This window comes from Drosophila subpulchrella, chromosome 2L (genome assembly GCF_014743375.2).
Source record: "Drosophila subpulchrella strain 33 F10 #4 breed RU33 chromosome 2L, RU_Dsub_v1.1 Primary Assembly, whole genome shotgun sequence".
NCBI lineage: Eukaryota > Metazoa > Arthropoda > Insecta > Diptera > Drosophilidae > Drosophila > Drosophila subpulchrella.
In genome coordinates this window covers 10,666,791-10,688,113 of record NC_050610.1, presented here as the reverse complement: position 1 = coordinate 10,688,113, position 21,323 = coordinate 10,666,791, and the positions used below count along the sequence as shown (strand labels likewise).

Here is a 21,323-nt window from a genome sequence, read left to right as displayed (position 1 = left end):
ATAAAAATCTAATATTCATATTTTTACCATTGAATAATGTTAAATAGATAGTGAAAAATGTAATTTGTTTCTCTCTTTTCAAAAATGATTTGAAATTAAAATACTGAATAGAGAAGCAAATTTATCAAACCAAATATCATTTATTATAATTTGTTCATTGATAGCCAAATTAATGCCATTTCAACAATTGAATTGTTCCAAAAAATTACTGCAATTTTTGCAGACCTTAAAAACTTATCGTAATATTGTAAAATTTATTTTTCTTCCACAATCAGACGACGGAAAAAAGCTGCATTTTGTGAGTCCGGCACGCCGGAAATCGGTGCTGGCCCCCATTCTCAATAAGATCAAGAATGGCGCCGATGCGACGGAGAGTGCCGAGAAGAAACTGGGAAGCGAGAGCAGCGGCAGTGGTCACATAGCGGTCCAGATAGAGCCAGCCAGGCGAGTGAAGGTGGGTCTTGAGCGCAGATCGGATCCCTATACCTATGGAAATATTATAATCACCGGTAATCCATCAATTTATTAGCGTCACAGCATTCACGGCATGATGGAGGAGGAGAACACTATCCGACCGCATCAGGAGATCCGCCAGCTGACGCTGGAGGAGAAGAAGTTTCTGCTGGCCGTGGAGCGGGGCGATATGGCTGGCACTCGGAGGATGCTGCAGAAGGCCCAGGATACGGAGTATATCAATGTCAACTGCGTGGATCCCTTGGGACGAACCGCCCTGCTGATGGCCATTGACAATGAGAATCTGGAGATGGTGGAGCTGCTGATCAACTACAATGTGGACACAAAGGATGCCCTGCTGCACTCCATCTCGGAGGAGTTCGTTGAGGCTGTGGAGGTGCTGCTGGACCACGAGAATGTCACCTTTCACAGCGAGGGGAATCATGTGAGTGGAAGAAAGTTACTTTTGATCTATCAACTAAAAAGTGCATTATGATTTCTTTAAGAGCTGGGAATCCGCCTCGGAGGATACTTCCACCTTCACGCCAGACATAACGCCCCTGATCCTGGCCGCCCATCGCGACAACTATGAGATCATCAAGATCCTTTTGGATCGGGGAGCCGTTCTGCCCATGCCCCATGATGTGCGTTGTGGCTGCGATGAGTGCGTCCAGTCTCGCCAGGAGGACTCCCTCAGGCACTCGAGATCTCGCATCAATGCCTATCGGGCACTGGCCAGCCCCAGTTTGATAGCACTCTCCTCCAAGGACCCCATCCTCACGGCCTTCGAGCTGTCCTGGGAGCTGCGCCGGCTCAGCTTTCTCGAGCACGAATTTAAGGTGGGTTTTGGAACTGGTTTTAAGCAGATAAAAAACACATAAGGATACATTTGACAATCGCAAGGCAGATTTATTATTTTTCTGTATTTGAAAATTCTTGTAATAAGAAAGAAACGAGCGAGATAGGTCCTAAAATTACTCTGGGTAAGAGAGAGACCTAAGACAAAGATAAAAGTATCTAATAGATACTTAATTTCATCATATATTATCAATCTTTTCTGTGTGTAGCTATACTTATTGTAAGGTGTATCAATATTATATATTTCTCCAGAACGAGTACCAGGAGCTGCGCAAGCAGTGCCAGGACTTCGCCACCGCATTACTGGACCACACTCGCACTTCCCACGAGCTGGAGATCCTGCTCAACCATGATCCCACCGGACCGGTTTACGAGCACGGCGAACGAATGCATTTAAACCGCCTGAAGCTGGCCATCAAACTGCGTCAGAAAAAGGTGGGATGACTATTTTAAAACCCTATATTCTAATTATAATCGCTTTTTTTTTTAGTTCGTGGCCCATTCGAATGTTCAGCAATTGCTGGCGAGCATTTGGTATGAGGGATTACCTGGTTTCCGAAGGAAGAACATGGCCTTGCAAGCAGTGGACATTATCCGAATCGGCATCATGTTTCCCATCTTCTCGCTGGCCTACATCCTGGCTCCCTACTCCAGCATTGGCCAAACGATGCGAAAGCCCTTCATCAAGTTCATCTGCCACAGCGCCTCCTACTTCACCTTTTTGTGTGAGTAATAGGCATATGAAACTGAATGGAATTGTTTAAATAAGTTAGGGTAACCTAGATAAAAAGGGTTTAAGGCATAACAACATTTTATAAATTTATATCCTATGTGAATTTAGATATGCTATAGATTTCCAAGACTTTTTTAAGTAAAGGCAGCTAGTTAGTCATAATGAAAGTTAGTGCACTAACATGGCATGTCATATGACAACAAAAAATATTTAAGTAAATGATATTATTTGAAGTATTATCTTTTTATAAAGATATAAAGCTGAGATTACTAGCATAATCCACTAAAATTTCTTAATGTTATTTTCCAGTTCTTTTGATGCTGGCTTCTCAGCGGATAGAGACCTTCATTGGGGGCTGGTTCTTTGCGGACAATTCTGGAATGCTCAACAAGGTGGAGGAGCTGCCCACGAAGCGGGGGGCCAAACCGACCTTTATAGAGTGGCTAATCCTCGCCTGGGTCAGTGGTCTCATCTGGAGCGAGGTGAAGCAACTGTGGGATGTTGGTCTGCAGGAGTATCTCAACGATATGTGGAATGTGATCGACTTTGTCACGAACTCTTTATACGTGGCCACGGTGGCTCTGCGGGTGGTGTCCTTTTTCCAAGTAATGCCCATTCCCGAATTGGATTTTTTAAATATTTAATCAATTATCATATTGATAGGTTCAAAAAGAGATGATATACAACTCCCATGCCACGGATCTGCCGCGAGAGCGTTGGGACGCCTGGGATCCGATGTTGATTTCGGAGGGTCTATTCAGTGCAGCGAACATTTTCAGTAGCCTCAAGCTGGTTTATATATTCTCGGTGAATCCGCATCTGGGGCCACTGCAGGTGTCGCTGTCCCGGATGGTAATGGACATCATGAAGTTCTTCTTTTTATATGTCCTGGTCCTCTTCGCTTTTGGCAGCGGTCTCAATCAGTTGTTGTGGTGCGTTTATAATCCTTCTTTGTATTAATTTAAATATATATTATATTTTAAATACTTGTATCATCTAAAATAAAAAATTTTTAGGTACTATGCGGATCTGGAAAAGAAGCGTTGTCCTGAAGTTTCTCCCATGAGTGCTCTTCTAAACATGAATGGAACTAACGATCCAAATGCCTGTATAGTGTGGCGTAGGTTCTCCAAGTAAGTTATTTATTTAAAGACCCCTATATAAGTTACATTCTAATTGATACATTTGTTCTTAGTTTATTTGAGACGACTCAAACCCTTTTCTGGGCTGTCTTTGGCCTGATAGATTTGGACAGCTTTGAGCTGGATGGCATTAAGATCTTCACCAGATTCTGGGGCATGCTTATGTTTGGCACCTACTCGGTTATCAATATTGTGGTGCTGCTCAACCTGCTTATAGCTATGATGAATCATTCATACCAACTAATTTCGGTGGGATATTTATGGTTTTTTAATAAATCTTTTAAATAACAAACTTTTCTGTTGATATCCCAAGGAACGTGCTGATGTGGAGTGGAAGTTTGCTCGGTCTAAGCTCTGGATTAGCTATTTCGAGGAGGGCGGAACCTGTCCACCACCATTTAACATTATACCCACTCCAAAGTCCATTTGGTATGCTATTAAATGGATGCGACGGGTCTTCTGCAGCGGATCATCAGCTGCACGAAGGGAACACCTCAAGACAATAAGAGTGAGTTTCCCAATTTATTTAATATTTTAATCATTACATCTTATTTTTAAATGGTTTTGCATTATTTTCATAGCACAAAAAATGTTATGACTAAACTTGACCAATACGGTTACGATACTATTAAAAAAGTTATAACACTACTACGCATAGAATCGTTTTTTGGTTCTTTGCTTACTGTTTAATAGTAAAAGTACTACTATTTAATGGTATACATAATATTATTTATACGTGAATCAACTACTATTTTAGCTGTACAAAATAGTTAGTTAATACTATTTAATAGTACAACTACTACTATTTTATAGTATAACTACTGCTATTTAATGGTTAAACTTCTACTTATTGGTAAATCTACCTCTGCTTAATAGTAAGGCTATTAAAAACAATTAAACTATTGCTATAAACTACTACTATCAAAAAGTGAAACTACTTCAACTTTTTTTTAAAATTTTTGTTTGAAGAGTAACTATTTCATTAGTAAAAATGAGAATAGCTTGGGGGTATTTAAGTATTATAATAGTTATTTAACCAAAGAGTATTTTTGTGTGTAGCAAACATAGAGATTTCAAATTTTTAGATTTTCTATCCATCCATTTTCTAATCGCCTGCAGCGAAAGGCCCAACAGGCTAGTGATCGGGACTTTAAGTACCAGCAGATAATGCGGAATCTGGTCAGGAGGTATGTGACAGTGGAGCAGAGGAAGGCCGAATCCCAGGGCGTCACAGAGGACGATGTGAACGAGATCAAGCAGGACATATCCGCTTTCCGTTGCGAGTTGGTGGAGATACTCAAGAACAGCGGCATGGATACTAATGTGACGGCGGGACAAGGTGGTGGTAAGCGCTATAAATTTCTAGGGATTACTAACCAACCTCTATTGAATGGGTTTTCTCTCTGCCCACAGGAGGTGGTGGCAAAAAGAACCGCCAGAAGGAGCGTCGCCTGATGAAGGGCTTCAATATCGCACCACCTGGATCCACGGGATCCTTGGCTCCCGTGGCTGAGTTCTCCACCTCACTGGACAACTATGACAACCAGCACGAGATCCTCAGCTCCACGCTGTCCACCCTCTTCACTCCGAACTTCATGCACAAGCGCCAGCAGAGTCAGGCCGGAAGTGGGGGCGGCGGATCGGAGTCACCGACCACGCCCACGGCCGGTCAGGGGGGAACCCAGGGGGCGACAATAGCCTCCACTACCCAGGTCACCAAGTACAACAAGTCCGCTCTGAAGCCGTACAACAAGCGCATTGCGGGACACAAAAAGAGATGGGGTACGTTTTTTTAAATAACGCAGAAAACAAAATCTATAAGCTATTACTATACAAGTTACAAATCAATTATGGGGGAGTTACACTTATCTCTAGAGTTTTTAAATCACTTAAAAAGTATGAAATGTATAAGGGGTAGTCGTTTTTCTGAATGAAATCTCTTACTCCTGAGCTTTAAATATATTGTTGCATACTTTTAGACACCTAAAATTACAGCCTACCTAATTTAAATTAAATAAAATTCTTTGTAAGCACCACGGTTCCTATCCTAGTTTTGCTACGTTTATTGTGTATTACCATTTTTTTTAATTTTTGTCTATGCTCTAGACTAGATTAGATGATATAACTTTATTGCCATTAGGATTATTAAAAAAAAGTGTGGTTGGATGTTCATGGTAATTGGGGTTAGGAATTAGTTAGTTATCATGAACTTTTTGTTATCCTTTGCAGGCACTTTGATAGAAGCTGCCAAGGTTGGCAACGTGAGCAAAATGCTGGGTCGTTCCAAGTCTGAGGACTCGGTGTGCAACTCCTCGCACACATCCACTCCAGTTCACGGTCAGATGCGGGTCACCTATGCCCAGAACTCAGCCCAGCAGGGGTATGGATACCATGGAGAGACCAGTTCCACAACAACATCCACATCCACATCCACGCCAACTCCCACGATTTCGGTGGTCAGTAACTCTCCATCAGCTCACGCGGGAATGGGATCGCACTTCTTTCACACGACAAGCGGTGGGTTTGAATTCTATAGATCACCCATAGATCATCCCAGTAATATATCTTTATTATTTAATCAGGTCTTACTGCTATTGCCGCCCTGAAGCGAAAACGCAAAAAGTTCTCGTCAAGCAAGAATATTTGCCCAGTTACCGAATCCGTGGCTGCGGCAAATGCTGCTGAGTTACTTAACGATAAGGTGAGTTGCTAAGTCTATAATTAAATTATTAACCAGATTATTTCCTGCAGACCCTGAAAAGGGTGTCCAGCTATCCGGCAGCGGAGGCAGGAGTCCAGCACAAGGATCCAGCCCAGTTGGTGAAGCCACGAAGGCATGAACAAACCCAGAGCCAACACGACTCGGTGGAGACCAATTCTACTTTCACGCTGTCCATCGATCCATCCAATACGTCCGTGAACTCCAGGGAACCTCTGATCAGCACCAGTTGTGTTTCAACTACAGGAGCTATTGGCTGAAAGAGTTTAAGGAACCCAGAGAAGACCAGAAATACCAAAGAAAAAGATAAGGGATAGCCAGATATACCAAAGATAGAGCAGCTAAACTACTTAGATGGCGCACCTGAAGAATACACTTAGATACTATACAGATACACATTGTTGACATTTTTGATATGAAGACATAACCGTGTGTGGAGCTAAACTAACTAAGGAAGCTATACTTAAACAAACACAGCCTAGATCTTAAATTACCTCACCATGTTAAGATATAGTGACCATTCAGTGGAATTAGCACACACCATACCACTCACTAACTGTTAACCAACACTGGCAACTTCACCACTGAAACGATATTTCCTATACCTCAACCTAACCTATCAACTTTATTTACATTTCTTCAGCCTTCTATCGAATCGCCTATAAAAAAGAAATATTCGGCTTGCCGATGTTTATATATTCTTGCATTTATGAACCAAAATGATCAGTTATGGTCGTCCGATTTTTATACAATTCCAAATGAAAACTCAAAATACATTAAAACAAGCTTTTTTGTATCAAGATTGTCTCCTCAACCTGAACCATAAAGCACACATATCATGCAATCGCTTTATAGAGAAACCTTTTACACCAAAAATCAAAGTACCAACTCCAAGTCCAGTTGGAAATATAGATCCAATAAAGTCCTTTACCAAATACAAATACAAATACGAATACTAAACTATCCCATATCGATGTTGAACGTTGCCTTAGCATGAAACATATTTTTTATACACATAAGTTTTGGATGAACATTGAATTACTGAAACGTACTGTACCCGCAATGAGGGAAGCGCTGTGTATTTGTTGATTTGAGAAAAGGGATTTTGAAACCGAGGATTTGTTGTTGTTCCAGCAAGCAAGCAAGTAAGCATGAAAAGCAAAGCAAAGCAAAAGCAAACGCAAAGCAAGAAAATAAATAAATCAAAGGAAACCACAATTTTATACACCGATTTTAACCAACACGACAAACAATAATCGAATCGCATACTACTTAAGTGTTTGCATTTTATGGGTATAAATATCTGCGATAAGATGTGCATATCCATAGCCTACACACACGACGATTTTAGCAAATATAATATATATACATATACATATAGAATACAAATATGAATAATCGAAATTTTTAGATGATTTTTGCGTTACAGTAGACAAATACCCACACAAATACACGAATAATATATGAAATATCAACGAAAACAATAACAAGGAATATCATATAGCATTTTATAAAAATACTTTCTTTTGGATCAGCAGAAATATGTTGCCCAATTGGCAGACATAACTTTGCTGATGCCAGAAAAAAACAATTTAAGGAGGCAGACGAAATACCAAATACAATGTTAGAATAATATAAAAAATTGTTATTTGCACGGAAACATAAACTAATAAAAATATATCGAAACGTATGAACCATTTATTTATTTTATGTGCTGTTTGTAAGTGCTTAATTTAACCATCAAAGCAATTTATATGTCCTTTAAGTTGAAAAATAGTTCCAAACAAGGAAGGACACTATAGGCGTGGAATATTCGTGGCAAACTTGCGCTGCGTACAAGGCTCCGGAATCTAAAACTGAAATCCCAATTAAGAAGTGGGCGTGGCAAACTTTTTTTTTGAGGCAATCGATAGGTATTCATGAGAACAATAATTTCAGTTACAATTTTTATTTTATCATTAAAACTGTAGGAGCCACAGCTTTGGGCGGTTTGTGGGCGTTAGAGTTGGCGTGGCACACTGACGAAATAAACTTGCGCTGCGCAGGAATCCCAGGAATCTGCATGCCTAATCCCAGTATTGTAGCTTTTGTAGTTTGTAGTTGGCTAGATCGACTCGGCTAGTGATCCTGATCAAGAACAGATATACTTTATGGGGTCCTTCTACCTGTTACATACTTTCCGACGAATCTTGTATACCCTTTCACTCTACGAGTAACGGGTATAAAAACCGACGTAATCACGAGGTCATCTCCAGGTGAGCTCTGATTTAACTGATCAGCTGATCGTTTCTACACCTGCTAAACGGTTATGTTCGCCTGGTGTCTGAAATTAAGAAATATACCTATTTGACAGTTTTTTATACGAGCAAATAAGGAGTTTTGGATTTATAATATCTGTTGAGTTCTTAATTTGATTGTAGGGGATTTTGATTAAATTTGTCCGTCCATTTTCGATTTCAAATACCAGGCGAACAGAAAGCGACCTTTGGCCAAGTAACGTCTGTTTATTATAAAGCATAAAACAGTCCCTACCGGTTGAACGAAAAACCCTTAAACAAAAGCAAGAAGTAGTTTTTTATTATTTGTATATCGCATTTATTTTAAATGTTTCATATATATATTTTGCAAATAAATTTTATAAGTTGTAAACATAGAAACATACATAATTTCCATTTATTTATCATTTGATTCCGATTTAAGTTTATTTATTTAATTATTTATATATATATATATAATTTTTTTAATTTGCATCAAGCAAATGTTTATGCTTTACATGAACAAACATTTGTTTTGTTTTGTGTATTTTTTTTTTTTTGATTTTTCGTGATTTTTTAGATAAGATTCCGTTTTGTATAATTCACATTAAATGCTATGGAAAGAAACAATTACATTTAGTTTAATTTATTTAATTAGAAAAATAATAATAATTGGAATATAAATCACTTTGCCTAGTGGGGGCTGCTATAGCCACATGGGACAGCCTACGAAAAGTGTCGGGTTGAATTTGTTTAGTTGGTTTCTTGTTGTTTGTTGGTTGGTTGGTTGTGAAATGCAACAGTTGGATTGCCAGCGGATATAGCAGCCCCAACTGGGGTTGCCTTGGTTTTCTCGATTTCTGCTTGTCGTATAATATGTTTATAATAAATTGTGTAATAATTCGTATAAAAAGGTTTGTGAGAATGAAAGAAGCGTCTGCTGTTTTACATATATCTATGTTTTTTTTGTATATATATATATTTATATATCTGCGTAGATTGGAGCGATCAGGGGAAACAATTATACAGCACTGAATACTTGTAGCTAGTAGTCTAATAAATTCATACTTTTCGTTTAATTATTCGTTATGCATTTGCCCATCCGACCTCAATTTGCGGTGCGCCCCCCCTCACAATTCGGTTACTTTTTAGCTACTTAGGAGTGTCATTAGTTGGTGCAATTTGTTGACCAGCTATCTACAATCGTTATGTTGGAATACATTTTACAAAAAATGGGCCTTGTAAAAAAATCTTGCTCTTGCACACACATGCTAGTTCTACACGTATTTTACAGGAATATTACAAACCCGCCGGAAGGGGCAAATGCAAATTGTTTGGGGCCACACGGAAAGTAACAGTTTGAGAAGCATTTTTCGGAACAGGTTTTGACAAGTACTGAAGAGCCTTTAGGTTCTTTTCTTTCATTTTCGCTGGCTGCTCAGCTCTCTTTTGTTTATAGCACATATGGAGATTAGACTTTCGGTTTTTGTGACAACAAATATTATAAGTAAATACCATTAATAACATTTAGCTGTGTGAATGTATGCCGTTGCAGTTTTTGTGTACATTTAATACAATAATGGGGGTTCTGTTTCTGCCTTCTCAGCTCATTTCTCATTTCTTCCTCATTTCTATACCTTTTCTTTTCGCTATGTTTTTTTTTTTGATTTCCTGTGTGTTCTGCTTGTTTGTTTAAAATTAGACAATATACAGTTTGATTTTGTTTGATTTTGTTACGGTATATATATAAAAAATACATAATTACAACTAATGGTTTAAATCACTTTTTTGAGACATAAAGTGTTTCATATTTGTTTTTTAATTTTTCGCCTGTCGCTTTGCCTGCAAATTCCTGTGTTGTCCCACGTTGGGCGCCAGTTTTTTGTGTTTCTCTTTTCGTTTTAAAGACCTTGTGTCTTTTTAGCCCCGCAACATGTTGACGAGCATGGCGACCAGGAAGGTGCCCACTAGGAAGGAGACCACAATGCAGACGGCCTTTTGTTGGTCACTCAGACGCCTCCGGTTGGAGTACAGTGAAGTTAGCTTACCGACGATCCGCCTTAAGCCGCCCGCCTGGGCCAGGCTGGAGGAGATGGCCGCCGCCGTTGAGGAGCTGGAACTCGAAGAGCTGACGCCCATGCCGGTGTGCGGATGGTGGGCGTGGTGCATGTGATGCGAGTGGTGCATGTGGTGCTGATGCTGGTGGTGCGAGTCCGTGGCTCCTCCGGCTCCGCCTCCTCCTCCGATGACAACTCCACCTCCTCCGCCACACGGCTGATGGTGGTGGTGGTGATGATGATGATGGTGATGCAGGGGATCTGCGCAAGCATTGAAACCGGACAGCTCCTGCTGCAGTCGTCCAATCGCCACTGGATCCGCTCCAACGCCGCTCGCTCCACTTATGGCCGACGCACTCACCGATCGCATGTGGAGGCCATTGGTCGAACCATTGCCGGCGGACAGTTTCCGGCTGCTTCTCTGGCTAGTGGCCACCGCCGGTGGCGCTGTGGAGCCGTGCAGGTGGTGGTGGCAGGTCGCCGAGCTGGGATCCAGCTCACTGGGCACCTGGTAGCGCAACGGACTCGACGGCTGGCCGTAGAGCAGCTCTCCGCCCGCCGCTATCCGGACGGGACACACACGGAACTGGTAACAAGTGCCGGCGGCCAGATTGTCGATGGTGAACTTGGTCTCTGGGCCGCGGTACAACTGCCTGTAGTCATGGTTGGGCAAATTAACTGGAGCTCCGTTCGAGCTGCCACTGGAACTGCTGCTGCGACCCTTGGGCGACAGCGATTCACCCTCCAGCTCCGCGGCGCCCAAAACCGCGTACTGCAGCTCGTACTCCACGCGATCGTGGAAGGAGTTCTTCGAGTGCTGCCACTCCAGGGTGAGCTGCATGCCCAGTTGGCCGGGAAGCTCCATCAGGCAAACGCTACCCTCCTGGACGACACGCGGTGGCTTTATGTTCGCCGGCAGAGTGGCCGAGGTCTCGAAGACGAACTCCTCTGAGTAATCCCCATCCCCAGCGCGATCCGTGTGGGCATAGATACGGAAGGTGTAGCTGCTCCGCTCCTGCAGTTTGTGCACCTTGCACATGCAATTGGTGCCGGAGTAGACGGCCTGGAACTGCTTCGCCCGGGCCACATACATCTCCACAAAGTACTTGGTAAAGTCGCCGCCATTTCCAGACGGATTGGAGTTGGCCACCTTGCCGTTGGCTCCATTCTCGCCCCACTTCAGCTTGATGTAGTTGTGCCCGGCACCGCTGCACTCCAGGCGAGGTGGCGCCGGAGGAGCCGGCTGGGTGGTCAGCTTGGCATAGGCACTAAAGGCTCCGGCTCCAATGGCGTTGACCGCTTGCACGCGGAACTTGTAGCCGGTTTCGGGCATCAGGCCACTGACCGTATACCTTGTACAGGCATCCGGAGTGGCGATGGTCCTCTCCCCGTACTCGATGTTATAGGAGCAAATGGGCGAGCCATGGGCCGCCGGTTGCGTCCAGTTGAGGGTCACCTCCTGGGCGGTGAACTCGTAGCCCTGCATTTGGGGAGCACCGGGCACTGCGGCCGGAGTGCACACGCTAATCACGTCGGAGGAGGTTCCCGTGCCGGCCGAGTTGCTCGCCTGGATGCGGAAATGGTAGCGTGTATAGGGCGAGAGGTTCCTCAGTTCGGCGCAGGTTTGCGGTCCCTGATAGCAGTTGTGGAACTCGGAGCTGGGCGGCTCCTTGGCCTCCTGCTCGGCATCCTCATCGCTTCTCTCCTGGCTGGCACTCTTCAGGGTGTAACTGGTCACTGGTGCACCGTTTTCCTGCAACGGCGGCTGCCAACTGACACCCAGATGGGTGGCCGACTTGACCAGCACGCGCAACTCTTCAGGAACTCCGGGAGCAGCAGCTGCGGCCGTGAACCGCATCCACTGCGACCAGTTGCCGGCGCCAACTCGGTTGATGGCCCTCACTTGGGCCTCGTACATGCCACCTGGTGTAAGATCCTGGGCCACAAAGTAGGCCTGCTTGCCGCGGTACACCACCTGTGGCGGTTGCACTTGCTCGAGGCGACGCATCTGGGCCTCGAACTCCAGGATGGGTGCTCCGCCATTGTACTCCGGATGCTGGAGCTTCAGGAGGGCGGCGTACGGCGAGGGAGGATCACTGCAGTGCGGTGGAGGCGGAGCAGATGGCGCCACTGCCTCCGTGGTGACGTGTCCTATGTCGGAATAGGGGCTCTGACCTGCGGGACCTTCGCAGCAGGCTCGCAGGGCGTAAGTGGTGCCCGGCTGGAGCCTCTCGCACATGGCCTCTGTTTCGGCGCCACTGTAGATCCTCTCAAAGGCTGGACCCGCGGCACTTAGCTCCAAGTGGTAGCATAGGATCTCGGCACCACCAGTATCGCCGGGTACATCCCAGCGAGCCTTGAACTGAGTGCCATGGATCTTTCCCTTGGCATGCGGCTTGCCGGGTCTGCCAGGACGTTCCGCCAGGGTGCGGTAGCTAACCTCCGGCGACCAGGGCGAGAAGCCCGCCTCGTTCTCGGATCTCAGACGGAATTGATAGCTGCTGGCCCGCCGCAATTGCAGGCACTCCGTTACCAGCTCCGTACCCTTGTAGGTGTTCAGGTAGCCATGGCCCGATTCCGCATCCTGCAGCTGCAGCAGGAAGTCTCCATCCTGGGCCCGCCGCTCCCAGCCGAGTTTCAGGGAATTGGAACTGCTGACCAGCAGCTGAGGAGGTCGCGGCACTGGCGGAGGATTGCCAGAGGTGCTGTAGCTGGCCACCGGGGAATAGGGACTTTGACCAGCCTCGTTGACCGCCGCCAAGCGGAAGCTGTACACCGTAGTGGGCTGCAGCTTCCCGATGACATAGTGTTTGGTCTTAATCTTGGCCAGCTCGACGAACTTCTGCGGTTGCCCCGCCATTCTGCCCTCATCGTATTCCAGCAGATAGTGCTGTATGCTGGCCCCATTCGCTGCCGGAGCAGTCCACCGGAGATTTATGGAGCTCTTGTTGCGGGATACCAGTTTTGGAGGCGGCGGCGGGTCAGGCTCGCAGGCTGGCGTCCGAAATTCCGTGGGATCGCTGACGGCTCCCGATAACTTCTCGTAGTGCACCTGCAGACGCACTAGGTAATCCTGACCAGGCTGCAGATCCTGCACAATGCACTCGTAGGCCTCGCCCTGGTACAAGCTCTTGTACTTGCACTGCTTGCCGGAATCACAGAGGAGCACTTGGTAACGCAGCAGTCGCATGTCCACCGTCACGGTATCCGCTATGGCCGGACTCTCCCAGATGATCTTGGCCGCCCGCGCCGTGACATCAATCACCTCTGGCTTCTCAATGGCCGAGATTTGCTCTATGATGATGTTATCTCTGTGGTATTCCTCCTCATCATCGCCGGCCAGGCTGGAATTATCCTCGCCGTCCTCGGAGGTTCCTACGGAACTGGCGCCGCCCACACTGCTCCCGGTTCTCTGGGGCTGATGCTGTTGATTCCCGTTCCTGGCCTGCTGCTGTGCCACCTGGTGGCTCTGCACCTGGTGCTGCGGCTGCTGGGGCAGGCGACGTCCTTGGTGGCTCACCACGTGGTGGTGACTGCTGAGGTGGCCGGGCAGGGTCACGCCCGGAGGAATGTTGTTGTTGTTGTTGTGACCATTCAGTTCGTTGGCACGGCGCGGAGATGGCGAGTGCGGGGGATCTGGAGGGGATGGTACTATATTAATAGATGGTACGGTAGTGTGAGATACAACTGACTTTGTAATTCGCTTAGCAAGGATATAGCTTTGATACCAAAATGTTAATTCTTTCGGGTACTTAAAAATTGTTTTCTTTTGGGGGTATGACTTACAGGACTTATTTAAATTTTGAAATATAATTTTTCGCTTATAAAAATATTTAATAATTCTTTTAATTATAATGCTGGTACTATCAAATCATAAAGAATGTTCTTATCAGTAAATAAACTGAACAATTGAAAGAGATATGTTTAAAAGAAATATGTAAGCTTTATGGCATCTGATTTCGAATAGGTTGGTTATATTTCAGTAATGTAATATGGCACTTACATATGAACTTCTAAAATTGTTTGGCTATACATATTTCGCTAATATGTTTCACTTTCAAATATTGTTATCTTAAGGATACTTCTGAGTTTCCTAGCCATTAACTTTTAAGAAGTTTTTACAAAGTCTAATATTTACTTTTAATAGATCTTTGGTTTTCTGAGACTAGCATATTTTTTTAAGTAAGTATTGATTTCTGAGTTCTTTGAGAAATAATCTTGAGTCTATACAAAGTCTAAGGACTATATTTTTTGGATCCTTGGCTAGCAGAACCTACTATTCTGTCAAGTAAGACCTATGGGTTCCAAAAAGCCATCCCCAAGCTAAGCGAATAGCACATGTACTCATATAGAATCCTTCTTCCAAAGGATACTCACTGGACTCCCGCTGCTTCTCCAGCTTCCTGAGCAGCTTGTTGTGCTGCCGCTGGCTGCGCTCATCCCGGTAGTTGGGCGGCGAGGGTGAGTGCGGGGAATGTGGGAGTGGCTGGGGGTGTGTGTGCAAGTGGGCGTGTGAGTGGGCGTGCGAGTGGGTGGCCTGCCCAGTGGGTGGTGCTGGTGCTCCTCCGCCTTGGGCTCCTGTTCCTCCTCCAGTGGATACTGCAGATGGTGCTACTTGCACTGAAGATTGTGCCACCTGCTGCTGCTGCTGTTGTTGTTGTGGGGGAGGTGCTCCTTGGGGCGCCTGCTGCTGTGGTTGTGGTTGTTGTTGCTGCTGCGGTGGTGGTGGCGGCAAATGGAAGTGTGGTGGCCCATTGGCCGCAGGTCCTGGGCCAGGATAACCCGCCACCGGGGTGTAGAAATGCGAAGTGCCATTCGCGCTTATCTGAAAGATACAAAAAAGATCTCAGTTTATTATCGTATTATAGATTTAAAAAGCATCTTTAAGATATTACTTTTATAAGCAGTCTTTTCCCAGTTTTGTTGGCCTCCTCCATTTTCGTTTCATTTAATAATTATATGTATTGTTTTAAAAATACCACGTCAACATCTAACACGCTGGCTAAAAATGTCTTGGCAAAGAAACACGCGACTAAAAAAAGTAATACTGATAACAGCTAATTGATTTTCGGTTTCTTATCTTTCGCAAAACACTAGCAGATAATATTCACGTTCCTTTGCGTTATAAATTCCTTTACATTTGTATGCTCAATTCGCATTGCCCTGATTTTTTTTAGGAACTTCTCAACCCGTGTAAATTTAAATAACAACTAAAACGCCAGAGACGTTTGTTTTATACATTTAACTAATGATTTAAGTGGGTGTTTGGCCACTAGAATGTACTAAAAAATACTTTATGGGTTTAATATAAATACTAGCATCTGAGACGCAATCCATGGTTGAGAAATTTTTTAAGATGTAGCCAAGTCACTAACCATTTGGCTACCACTATTTTTAGGGTGGCCCATTTATTAATTTATTGTTAGTTACATATGAAATTTAAATTTTGAGGACTTTTCGACAAAGTTTAAATAAGATAAACCATTACTTTCACGTAAAATCTTTTTAAAAACTATTTGTCTAGAGGTTAATAAAAAAAGTACTATTAGTTTTTAGAACTGTCTTATAATATGTAAGGCACATATTTTAAATTTAAAAAATGTTATAACAAGTACTTATTTAGATTGAAATAATATTAGAAATAATAACAAAAAAATCGTTTAGTGCTTAAACGAATATATTAAAATAAGTAGCCTTGTGATATCCTCAACAAATGTATTTATTAGCAGGCAAGCTAAAAAAAATTCAAACTAAATTCCCGATTCAAACGTTTTCCCCGCTCGATCATTAAACAAATTGCTTTTGCGGTATATGGGCAATTAGCCACGCCCGCATGCTACATATATTAACTAAAAATTGCACAATTGGCCCAGCTGATGATTGATAATTTAGCCCCCACCAATTGCTGCAAAACTGTGGCAAATGTTTTTCGCTGAAATTACACTAATTTTACGTTTTTACATGACCAAACTTGGTTTTATGGGTTGTGCAATTTATACACTTTAAAGCGTTTCTTTTCACGGTTCCTTTTTTTTGGTATGGTCATAAATTATGAAAAGCCAAAAATATGGGTCAAAGTTAATGAGATTTTTTTTGCGGTTTTTATGCTCGAAGCAACAGAAATAATAAAGGAGAACAAAAGAGGCTGGAGTTACATATATGGTAAACAAAGAAGATTATAACCTGTTCTGCGAGGGAGTTTCAGTTTCACTTTCGGTTTCAATGGTGCGACAGATACCGTTATTTCGAGTGCTTAACTCAAGTTGCATAACGGATACTACGGCAGCGACTATGCAAATTAGCATACAATCAAATTATAAGCATTTCAACATAAGCACACGAGCGAGCGGAAACTGCCATTTGTAAGGTGCTGTGTGCGAATCTCTGTGTTTTGGGCAGTGGCTCACAGTAAAAGGGGTTGGGATTTCAGTAGTTTGCAAATTTACTAAAGAAAACTGTATTAAGTAAAATTAAATTTAAATTTAAGTCTAAAAAATTTATTTTTTTGAGTATCTGACACATATTTTATAAGATTTTGTAATGGACATTTAATTTAACATTAAAATTCTATGGATATTAAAAATAAACAAACAAAAGCTTAAACAGAAAGTATTTCCTCATATAATATTTTTGGAACTTTTTTGGCAAAGAAAATAATAGATAGCTCTAGAAGATTACAAAAATATATATCAAAATGTTTAAAGTTTAGCCAATAATAATTTTGTTTAAGTTAAAATATAAAATACATAAATGTACTTTTTATTCCCTCATGTTTAAAATTATTCTTAGGTTTATCAGACACCGAATCTGCTTGCCATTTAAAGTATAATTAAAATATATACTTCCAAGAAAAGTCTTGCCAACTTTCATTGTCATTTGATGCTTGCAAATAAAACTGAATGTGTAGGGTTTATCTTAATTTCGATCAGGCTATGCCTGAAGACCCCTTCTCGAAAATGTTCCCAAATTTTGCCCATGTGAGCTCAAGTGTGTTTTTCAGTTGTGTTGTGGCAGCAAATTGTTAATTAAGTCAAGGAAAATTCAGTCCCAGCCAGTCAAGTTGGATTGGAGTTTGAGTTTGAGTCAGTCGGCACTTTCATTTCAGCAACAAAGCGTGACGAAGCCACATGTGTCCAAGCTGGAATTGGAATCCGAGGCGGATGAAGTTGTTGCCCGCTGCATTAATCAAGTTTTCCACTGCGAAAATGGCATTAGGAATGGCGGGTTATGTAAAAATGTGACAGCAAAGTTCAGCTCAAGTGGAGTTCAATTAAAAGTCATGAGCAACAATGTTGCCAGCAGCATGCACGACCAACCAGACTAACTAACTTTAGATAAAAGCTCTACAAATTGTTATGCAAATGGTGATTTTAGCCTGTTTGGGCACTGAAAAATATATTTTTCAATATTATTTTTAGAAGAAAAACATTTTTAAAATTTAATTGTCTTTAAAGCTTAAAGCAATTAATAGTTTTTTTTGATGTTTTAACCGGCCAACTTTAAAAGCAATTACATTTTAATTAAACACAAGAACATGTTTTTTGCTTGTCCGGCTCTTTTATTTATTTGATTTGTCTACAATTTACAAATAAATCAGCGGCAAAGTGTCAGTAAATAAAAACCCCTCCGTCCGGAAAGCGCGTAATCAATGGAAATTATATAATTCACATAGCAATTAATTCTGGTTTTAATTGAGCGATTGATAATAATACAATAAATAACCCGAAGAGGGTAGTTGGGCAATAGAATTTAAAGTGCGCTAGGCGCTAGCCCAGAACCGGATTTATATGTATATAGTCTGGCCAAGTCACGAACTCGGTTTGTTCGGGCCATCTCCGGCTATTTTCCCGCTATGGAAATATAAAAATATTTCATTTTCCTCTCGAATTTTTTGTTGCTAACAATTTCTGCACATAAAAGAGATGATGGGAATGTTTATGCTGTGCAATGAAATTGTTATTATTAAATTATTAGACATAAGTGGCGGCGGGAGCAACAGTTGGGGGCTCGAAACGTGATGTGAATGGGTAACGCTCATCTGCTTTGGTTAACAAGTGATTTTTTTTTCTATTTCGTTCCTTTGCCATTTTGCAAATTAGCAAGGCAATTTAAATGGAATGCAGCAGCCGACGACTATGAACTTGGCCCATCAGCATGGGAGCGAACTAGTTCCGCATGTTAAGTGGGCCTGAAAATACTTAAATAAATCCAAATGACTGTAATTTGTAGCAGTCAAATTAAATTAAATAGCGCTAAATGCTTAGATAATTTGTGAAAAATATAATAAAAATTGGGCCTCCACAAAATAAGTAGAAATAAAGTTTCTCATAATTCAAAGTCTGTTTTGAAGTTATGAAAATAAAAGGTAATAAACAGAACTATTTTTTATATTATTTGTAAATTACAAATGTTTTTATCGGTAAGTATAAATATTTTGTCATTATTTGTGTAGTCAAATTAAATAAAATAGCACTAAATATTTTTTATATATAAACTATTAGGACCAACAATAAATAAAGTCAAATATAGTTTTATACAATCCAAAGTTCGATTTAAATTTATGAAATTAAATTTTTTAAAAAAGAATATTTTGATTTCATCAACTTACAAATGTTACAATATGTAAACATTTTTTATTACAGCAATGTAGTTTGAAGAAACTGGAATTTTGATAATTTGGAAAAAATAAAAAAACAAGAAAGAAACAACAAGAAAATAAATACAAATATAGTTTCATACAATTCAAAGCTCATTTTGTGTGTGAAAATAAAATCTACTAAACAAAAATATTTTTATTTTGATTCGTGACTTACAAATGTTATTATCAGTACGTGTAAATGTTTTATCACCCTATAAAAATATCTGTAATATTGGGGAATTCCCATTAGGTAATTATACTGTAATTTTTTAACCCATAAATTGAATAAATAAAAATTTTTGAATGGAAATTAAAAACATTTGTAAAGAATAATAATTATAATTAAATAGGATCATACTGATCATCTCATTTTTCCCTCATTTAGGATCTTTGTTAAAAGTCAATGTTTTTTTTTGAAAGAACAATGCTAGTTACCTGTCGTTCAGTTGGTAAACACCTACCGCTTAATTAGCATTCTGGGCAAACATCTTCGCGGAACGATTGTCAAAGCTCACGCCTAAATGACAGCTCGCGAAATGCAATGAAACGCATTCAGATGGCAAATAAACTGCCTCATAATGCATTTGCCATTCAAATATTTGCGCACAGTGAGTCACAAATTGAGCAATGCAAGCGGGGACTTTGGAATTGTGCGAAAATGGACTAATTAGTTATGCAATTTTCACACTTTACCGACGAACCCCCTCGCGATTTTCCCAGGAAACGGGAGAAAGGCAAGCAAACAAAATGATATTGCAGTTTTAAAACTAAACTTAAGCCAACCGATAAATAAATAAATTATAAATGCACAAAAGTGCCGACAGCTGGCCAACTGTTTTTCCGCTTTTGTTTTTGTTTAAACTTTACTATAATTGTTGTTATTGTTTAGGTAAAAGTTTACCCATTTTAGCCATTGTTTCGACCCGTTGCAGTTTGCATAATGCATATTAGCATCGAGAGAGTCTGGTTGCAATTGAATAGTTTCGAGTTTTTAGCTTTCAGTTTTCCTGGAACTGCTGCCTCACCCGGATCCAATCCGGTTTGTTTGCCCCATACGGCGACATTTGGTCAATAAATTATCATTTTAACAAACGCCCCCCAGATGGAAGTTCCATCGTTTCGTTCGAAAATCGTATAAGCATCGGGGAATTATTGCTGCTGATTGCTGGTTGTTCGCTCAATTAGCTGTCAATTAATTGATAAGCGGAGGAAGTCCCGCCAATGGGATGGAAATGAGATACCAGTGCTGTCTTCCCTTTCCGAAAGGGGTATATGATACTATACGGCCTTATCAATTCGATTGCCAGTCGTTTGTTTATTTGCTGTTTTTCCAATTCACTTTGAAGAGTGCACAGCAGTATCAATTAATTAATTAACAGGAAGTTCTGATTGATTTTGATTTTACTTTGTGTGAAATCGTAAGTACCTACTTATATTTCTAAGAACCTACTCAACAAGGTTTAGAGGTACCTGAGGCAAGTTAAGTTTTAGTTTTTATTTTTTTATTGTACTAACAATCCATAATCAGGCGCATTTAACTTGAGGTTTTTAGGCCCCCATTAGTTTGTGAAAAAGGTAAAATACAGCTATGGAAAAGTTATTTAATGATGTTTGCAACTTTCTATAGAAAAATAAACTTTAAATTATTTGTATTGGCTGAATATTTGTTCGACCATTCTCAACACATAAAAAAACCTATGAATACCTCATAATAATTTCAAATAAGTAGCTTTTCTGTAAGTCGTTTAAGAATTATCTTTAGGGTTTAAAATAACTTATAAATATTTCAAACTATTTTCTCTTTCTTATACAATCCAAGGTTTAAAGGTGGTTCTTTTAATTTCGTCCTTAAAAGTTGTTATTAATTATTCAGTTTAAGTGATATGTAAACATAGAATTTTATGTGAAACTATTTTTTTTGCAATTTGATTTTCAGTGATCTTTGAAGGGTTCCTTTTTTTTAAATCCAAATTTGACTAGGGGTATATGATTTTATGAAAGCATTTAATATCAATCAAATTTAATTGGATATTGTATTTTAAAAAACGATTTTACATAAAATCCGACGTCTAAGGATAAGATACCCCTGATATCATCTTCATAAAGAGCAGTATCTTGATTTTTATTTGATAGATGGGTTTTCCAAGGAAAGGGCTACTCACGAATGGCGCTGGATGGAGGTGTCCCTGGCCAGGATGGAGCTGCTGGTACTGCTGCGGCGAGAGCATCACGTGGGTCAGCGTCCCGTTCTCGTTGACGTACTGGGGCACCTGGACGGGCACCGGCATCGGGGGAGGGGGTCGGTTCTGGGAGACCATCTGAACGGCGGGACCTGCAAGTAGCGAGCGAAAAGGGGGCAAATTACTTAAGATTCCCCAACAACCGGCAATATGCTGATGATGTGTGCGAGTGTGAGAGTGCGAGTGCCCCTCCTCGTCGCGGATACAATATAGTACACATATATGTGC

The 21,323-nt window shown here is 41.5% G+C and overlaps 2 protein-coding genes across 8 annotated transcripts in view; one reads left to right on the top strand and one right to left on the bottom strand.

Annotated features, from left to right (window-relative positions):
• Positions 1-547: 547 nt before the first annotated feature.
• Positions 548-7,536, top strand: LOC119547852 (transient receptor potential-gamma protein). The gene is made up of 14 exons (XM_037854882.1): positions 548-898; positions 960-1,292; positions 1,564-1,746; positions 1,802-2,036; positions 2,354-2,649; positions 2,708-2,976; positions 3,061-3,177; positions 3,240-3,435; positions 3,500-3,694; positions 4,306-4,531; positions 4,600-4,968; positions 5,416-5,703; positions 5,769-5,887; positions 5,938-7,536. Exons 1-14 carry the CDS (start codon positions 548-550, stop codon positions 6,163-6,165), a joined length of 3,405 nt encoding a protein of 1,134 aa, XP_037710810.1. The 3' UTR covers positions 6,166-7,536.
• A 1,006-nt stretch (positions 7,537-8,542) lies between these two features.
• The window catches only part of LOC119546709 (fibronectin type-III domain-containing protein 3A), a 143,411-nt gene continuing 130,630 nt past the window's right edge, over positions 8,543-21,323 (bottom strand). For 3 of the 7 annotated variants that reach the window (XM_037853191.1, XM_037853190.1, XM_037853192.1), the window contains 3 exons: positions 21,018-21,187; positions 14,595-15,042; positions 8,543-13,853 (listed from right to left, as the gene is read on the bottom strand). In XM_037853191.1, coding sequence (XP_037709119.1) covers positions 10,081-13,853; positions 14,595-15,042; positions 21,018-21,187 — 4,391 coding nt within the window. In that variant the 3' untranslated portion in view covers positions 8,543-10,080. Of the gene's footprint in view, positions 13,854-14,594; positions 15,043-15,112; positions 15,424-21,017; positions 21,188-21,323 lie in introns of those variants that run through there. The other 4 variants (XM_037853194.1, XM_037853193.1, XM_037853195.1 and 1 more) reach the window with 3 other exon arrangements.

What these genes read in the sequence shown, in the direction of transcription:
- LOC119547852 (XM_037854882.1), top strand. Translation starts at nt 548, where the DNA reads ATGATGGAGGAGGAGAACACTATCCGACCGCATCAGGAGATCCGCCAG. An exon ending in GGGTGGTGTCCTTTTTCCAA is followed by an intron (nt 2,650 to 2,707) that starts GTAATGCCCATT and finishes TCATATTGATAG; the next exon opens with GTTCAAAAAGAGATGATATA. An exon ending in GACGGCGGGACAAGGTGGTG is followed by an intron (nt 4,532 to 4,599) that starts GTAAGCGCTATA and finishes CTCTGCCCACAG; the next exon opens with GAGGTGGTGGCAAAAAGAAC.